This window comes from Telmatherina bonti (genome assembly GCF_933228915.1).
Source record: "Telmatherina bonti genome assembly, chromosome: 4".
In the NCBI taxonomy this organism is placed as follows: domain Eukaryota; kingdom Metazoa; phylum Chordata; class Actinopteri; order Atheriniformes; family Telmatherinidae; genus Telmatherina; species Telmatherina bonti.
This window is the reverse complement of record NC_136622.1, coordinates 25,089,885-25,096,819: the sequence shown is the minus strand read 5'-3', so window position 1 is coordinate 25,096,819 and position 6,935 is coordinate 25,089,885. Positions and strand designations below refer to the sequence as shown.

The 6,935-nt window shown below is 39.0% G+C and overlaps 1 protein-coding gene across 1 annotated transcript; it reads left to right on the top strand.

Moving 5' to 3' along the window:
- The first annotated feature begins 526 nt into the window (after nt 1–526).
- Nucleotides 527–4,096, top strand: glod4 (glyoxalase domain containing 4). The gene is made up of 9 exons (XM_079239180.1): nt 527–636; nt 808–857; nt 965–1,085; nt 1,232–1,376; nt 2,468–2,604; nt 2,771–2,857; nt 2,960–3,073; nt 3,165–3,251; nt 3,343–4,096. The coding sequence occupies exons 1-9, from the start codon at nt 547–549 to the stop codon at nt 3,406–3,408; spliced, it is 897 nt and encodes a 298-aa protein (XP_079095306.1). The 5' UTR covers nt 527–546; the 3' UTR covers nt 3,409–4,096.
- The last annotated feature ends 2,839 nt before the right edge of the window (nt 4,097–6,935 follow it).

The following is a 6,935-nucleotide window of genomic DNA, read 5'->3' as shown; positions in this document are numbered from 1 at the left end:
TCTAAATTTCCACAGTGCTTCAGCAAGAGGTCACAAATTTGACACCTGAGTATATGATGCCCTCTGGTGTTAAACAAGAACAATGACAGGACACGACTGTCATTTTAATATACTGTGTATTCTGTAAAAGGAAAACAGTGTACGTGGTTGAGTCATTTATTGTCCACACTAGAACTGTTTTTAGAACTGACAGTCAGGGTGGGCTGTACTAACTTTCAGTTTAAGAGAAAATCACTCACTATCACATTAAAATAGTTGCTAATTTGCAAATGTCACAGTTGGCACATAAAATGGATTTCTAATGAGATGAGGTAAAGCACTGCTGGGATAGGCTCCAGCTCCCCTGCGACCCTTACATTTTAAATCAACTATTTCAAGTGGCAGAAATGGGCTTCCATCATAATGACTGTAGTTGCAGTGGACAGGAAAAACCTAAAGGGGGCGGTAACGCTACTCAATGACACCAGCTGTAAAGGAAGAAAACAGAAAAATCGATCTAGGATTCTCAATCACATCCACGCAGAGGTTTATTATCTGTCAGTAAAAATGGCTTTAAGGAGAGCGTTGCACTTTGTTTTTAAAGTTGGTGACCGTGCCAAAACAGCCAGGTTTTACCGGGATGTTCTGGGTATGAAGGTACTGAATAGGCAAGATAATCCTACCTAAGTGTTTGTTAAAGATAACTTTTGATGGCGATGAAGAAAATATAAGCAATGCAAGTGTAGTTAATTTCCATGTTCAATGAGTGTGATTCTTCAATTTATTCACATACATTGTTACAGTGAGCGATTATTTAATTCATTTCAGGTTTTACGACATGAAGAGTTCGAGGAAGGCTGTAAAGCTACTTGCAATGGGTAGATAATGAATCAAGACACATTATAGCTGAACTTTGCTCTAGGTGTACAGACCTGCTAGAATACAAATGCTAATGCTAACCCTTCTTTTATGTTGTATATTTTAGTCCATACGATGGAAAGTGGAGCAAGACGATGGTTGGCTATGGTCCAGAGGATGAATATTTTGTTGCCGAGCTGACGTACAATTATGGAGTGGGAGAGTATAAACTGGGCAATGATTTCTTGGTGAGTGACTGTCAATCTGGACAAATACAGCCTACGATCTGGACACTGGACAAAGGAAAATTATATACACAGGCAATGTACAGTCCTTACAGTTATGCACTATTATGCAGTGTACAGTTGCAGTAGTTCCTCTGCTTTTCTGGTAGGGTCTCACCCTGCAGTCTAGCCAAGCTGTGAACAACGCCAAACGGCTTGGGTGGCCTCTAACTGAGGTTGAGGAGGATCTGTATCTGACCCAGGCTCCAGGAGGATATCCTTTCTACCTGGTGGACAAAGAACAGCCTCCTCATGGTAAATATTTAATGGCAGTTTGTCCAGTTTACTTTAGTTAAAAATGAAATATGCATTGCTTCAAACTTAACAGTCGTGTAATACACTGAACAAAGGAAACACATCTTAGATCTTGATGAATGAAAATAACTAAAAATCGTTATTACACAGTGGAATGTGTTGAGAACAAAACATAAGTTTCATTGGAGATCAAATCATTAACAATGGAGGTCTGAATGAATGTTCCAGAAGTGCTTGATTGGATTCAGTATGGTGAATGAGCAGGCCAGTTCATAGCATCCTTTATCAGGCAGGAACTACTGTAACACTGCAGCCACATGAGGACAAGCATAGTCATGCATAAGGAGAAACCCAAGTCCCACCGCAGCAGCGTATGACCTGACAATGGGTGTATGGATTTCATCCTGGTACCTAATGGCAGTCAGGGTATCTCTGGAGGTCTGTGTGGCCCTCCAAGTATATGCTTCTCCAGATCATCACCAACAAGCTGCCAAACTGGTCACATGCCAGTCTGACTGCACAGTGTTGTGAGCATATTGGACTTTCAAAGCACCCTCATGAAGTATTTTTCTGACAGTTTGAGCAGAAACATGGTGGAAGTAATTTTGTTTGGCTCTAGCAGTGCTCCTCCTGCCACAAAGCAACATATCAAAATCCTGCAGCTGGGTTGTTGTCCCCCTACTGCCCTCTTAGTTTGTCCTGGTACACTTGCCTGTCTCCTGGTATCTCCTCCATGCTATCGAGACTGTGCTTGGAGACACAGCAAACCTTTTTGCCACAGCAAGCATTGATGTGCCACCTTGGATGAACCAGCTCATATTACCTCTAGTTGTGATGGTGTTGACAAAATGTCAGTGCCCTCACAATTAGTTGCAGTTGGTGCTGGAAATGGACCAAATAATGTGTTAACTGCTAATAAAAACCAAGATGGACACTTGGAGTTACATGGTCATATCTTTGTGTTCCCTTTTACTTTTTGAGCAGTGGAATTTTAACAGACTTGCATACTTATTTACACAGGTGGAATCTAATCGCACAATTATTCTTCTACTATAATGACCTTCCTATAAGCTGTGATTATTTGTCCCCAGACCCCGTGCAGATGGTTCGCCTTGGGGTGTCAGACCTCCAGAAGTCAATTCACTACTGGGCTACACTCTTAGGAATGAGAGTGATAGAAAAAAATGAAGAAAAGAAGTTAGCACTGTTGGGATTTGCAGACTCTCAGGTTAGACAAATATAAATGATCAGTATTTTATTTTATTTTATTTTTTTAATATAGTTTGAAAAATTAAGATTAGTTAATGGTAAATTGTAATGTTCCGTTCTGGTGCTTTAATAATGTATTTTATTCTGTATTTATCCAAAGTATTAAGTTTGTTGTTTCTGTGTAGTGTAAACTAGAGCTACAGGAAATCGGAGGGGTGGTCGACCATGGAACAGCATTTGGGAGAATTGCATTTTCATGTCCACGAGAACAAGTAAAATGTTTTTGTTTTTGTTTTTTTTGTGGCTTGTCTCTTGTTATTTGATATGAGGAAATATTATTTTATGTATGAACATATATAATTCAAATTTCTTAGTTGCCAAACCTTGAAGCCTTGATGAAGAAGGAAAATCAGAAAATTCTCACTCCATTAGTCAGCCTGGACACACCTGGAAAGGCCACAGTGGAAGTTGTTATCTTAGCAGATCCAGTAAGTGTATTGTTGAAATGAGCCTTTAATTGTGTGGGGGGGAAAAATCCAGCTGAAAACTACTGTACTAACAGTAAAATGTTGATTTTAGGACAACCATGAGATCTGTTTTGTGGGAGATGAGGCGTTTAGACAGTTATCCACTGTGGACCCACAAGGAAATGAACTGCTTGATAAGGTTGTCATTTCTTCAACTAAATGTTTTTAGTAAATTTACATTATGTGTTGGTTATTCCCTTATGTTCTTAATGCTTTTCACCTGGTTTTAGGCAATGGCTCAAGATAAAAGTGATGAGTGGTTTGCCAGGCACAACAAACAGAAGGCTGCTGCCTGAATGAGAGCCTTTCCTGGAAACCTGTCCACCGGATATGTCTCATCTCACAGATGAGATTCTAAAAGACACTTGAAGCATAAATGAAAAAGCATTCCAGGGAATACTGTGATGGACCCTTTTCAGATCTGATGATTTTCTTTTCTAAATCAGTGATATTCTTTAAAAAAAAACAACTAAGTTTTGGAAAATAATCTGTTGCAAAATCTTTCTTCATAAGTATTACCATCTGTAAGACCTCTGTTGTGTTTCTACCTGACAGTGTGACTAAATTAGTGCCCCCTGTACCTGGTCTAGTACTACCGGTGGAGGTACTTTGTGTTTCCTAAATAGTATTGTACTAAAAACTACATGGAAAATATATGCCACACAAGGTTAAAGGTTTCAGCACTCAGTCAGAATGTAAAGTCATCATGCAGAGTCTTTGTATGTGATTTAGTAGTGCAGGTTTTTTTTTGTGAATTTGCAAAGATTTAGCCATTGATGGAAATCAAAAGCTGCTGTGATTATAGCTTCCCGAGAACTGGCAATCCCCTCACTAACAACATGACTTTCAGTGTTTCAGGATTGTTCATATGCATTTAATAAAGTGCTGTATTAGAAGTTGAGCTAAATATTATGATGAAATATAAATCTTTCTGAATTTTCAGGATTTGACAGAACACTTTACAGATGTACTGTATTAATACAGATAGATGGCTGACAAGTGTGTGAAATAATCTCACTGGCAATGGCACAACTAACGAGCACCTTATCTTGAGCATAGCATGAAAAATGACCTGGATTTGACTCTGCCTTTGCAAGACCAATTCTGAAATCACTTGATACAACCACACGAAAACAAATATTTGTAAACTGAATTTAAGAGATTTGAATACTAAAAAAGGATGAATATTTTTTCTATACCTTCTTTGCAAAAGAAGCCTCCAAACGTGCGTAAATTAAAAAAAAAAACAACAACATGGGAGTGTAACTGGAGGTAATATTTGATTATTTAAATACAAGCAGGGGCGTATCATCCAAATATAAGTGATTTTATTTAGATAAAAAGTAATTTTCTTCCCTCACCAAACCTGGTAACTTGTCTGGGTACTCTGAAAGAAATATTTAAAAAAGGGCAGCTCTACTGGTGGGGAACCAGCCCAACTAAAAGCAACAACAACACCAATACACCTGCTCACACAGACACACAAACACTAACCCCACAGTAATGGTAAAAAAAAAATAAAAAGACCTCTTGCATTAGCCCCACTGAACAAAAGTTCAGTTTGGGGTCCTAGACCAACCTTTTCACCTTTCCATGGGACTCAGTTTGCTTGAAGCCAAAGAGTCAACTGGAGTGTGCTGAGGGCTTTGTATAAGCTGCTATAAATAAAGTTGGGGATCATGAACAGACTACCAGGCCAGGTGAGGACACTTTTTCAATTACTGTTAACGCGCCCGTCAGGCCCAAGAGACGCCAGCTTGACAAGCTGGTACTACTACAACATGTGCAGTCTGACATGCATGTTAGATTAATTGGAGTATGAGTGATTTAAAAAAAGGACATCAACATTTTTAAATAAGATAATTCTACTGTTGCCAAGAGGGAGACTAGAATTAGTCAGATGAGTTAGGAATAATCCATTCAAAGCAATAATCTACTACCTAAATGATCCATATAATCAACATCAGGTTGAATATTTGTTTTTCACTTGAATAATTTTTGTTATTCATAAATCTATTGACCTATAAATATGTAGACTTTATAAATCAACCTCATTATTATCCCCAAGTAATTTTTTTTGCCATTTACTCCAGTCAGTTAGTCCTAAAGCATGATAGTACAGATAATGTGAAATATTCATTATATTTTAGGACACCTTTTAATAATCACACTAAATCTGTTTTTTGAGCATACATATTGTACCTCCTAAATTAGATTACAAATAATTATAAAACTGATGACAAACCCCTTTTATCCTTTTAACTATATTTCTTTCTACGTTTTTTCCCCTTCTTCCCCATTTAAGTTTTTCAGCCCTACAAGGAGGATTTATCGTTGACTCTTGATTGATGGCTACCTGTCCTGTCAATCACTTCGATCTGACAGGAGAATGCCACGGTTGGGGCTGGGAGGCGCAGGCGCGCCGCACAGGTTGCGCCGTCGCTATCCATGACGTCACGCCCTCTCACGTCATCCTTTGGAATCAAAGGGAAGATGACGTATTTAAAGCGTCTTTTATGATAAGAGGATAATTCCATCAGCAGGATTCTTTTAGGCTCCGACATCTCCCGGGATGCGAAACTTGGTCTACATTCAACAATTTTAACCGAACGAAGAAACGAGCGTAGAAAACAAGGAAATCTTTGGACACCATGACTTGCGTTATCCCCACCGCATCCAGCGGTTATCGGATCGAAAATCCCCTAAATGCAGGCGTTTATGGAAAAGTGTTTAAGTGTACAAAGTTGGACACGCAGGAGGTTGTGGCAGTAAAAATGGTGAAGAGCAAATATCGAAAAATAGCGAAAAAAGAGCATCAAATGTTAAAGAAACTTGGACAGCTCGACCCGGACAGTAACAATTTGGTCAGGTTTATTGAAAGTTTCAAATACAAGGGTAGCATTTGCTTTGCTTTTGAATCACTAGAGCAGACCTTATTTGATTTTATGTGTGAGAGGAATATCAGGCCACTGACTGTCTCTGAGATTAGACCCATTGCTCAGCAGATGCTGGTGGCTTTGGATGCTCTGAAGAACAAGGGAGTTATTCATACTGACATAAAGCTAGACAACATTATGCTTGTGAACCACGAGTTGCAGCCCTATCAAATAAAACTGATAGATTTTGGTTTAGCTGTTAAGAAATCTGAATTGCGAAAGGGAGCTCGGTTTCAGCCTCTCGGTTATAGGGCTCCAGAAGTCATTTTAGGCAACATAATGGATGAAAGTATCGACATGTGGTCTCTTGGCTGTGTTTTAGCTGGATTGTTTATTGGTCGGAATCTGTATTCTGGGTTTTGTGAATATGAAGTCATTCGTGCCATTGTACATTTGCAAGGGATGCCCCAGAAGCATCAAATTGAGAAAGGATTTTATGCAGAAGACTTCTTTACTTCAACCAAAGATTTTTATGGCCACACGTGGAGGCTAAAGTCACCACAGGAATACTATAAAAGAGCAGGATTTAATGAAAAGCATTTAGGCATTTACAACACAATAAATTCTCTTGATGAGTTGCCAAAACTGCACGATGTACCTGATGACCCTGTGGAGACAAAAGCCTTTATTGATCTTCTCAAGAAGATGCTGCATATAAACCCACAAAAACGGATCACCCCAAATCATGCTCTTAAGCATGGCTTTATCATGAATGACCTAATTCTTGTATCTAATGACCCTGCTGTAACCCAACCACCCTTGAGCACGAGGAGGCCAAAGCTTGAAAAGACAGCAATTGAATGTCAAGCTACACTGAGTCAAACAGTAAAACTGGGTGTAGTGTGTGACTGCTGTTTTCCATTCAAATATGTCAAAAAACCCAAAGA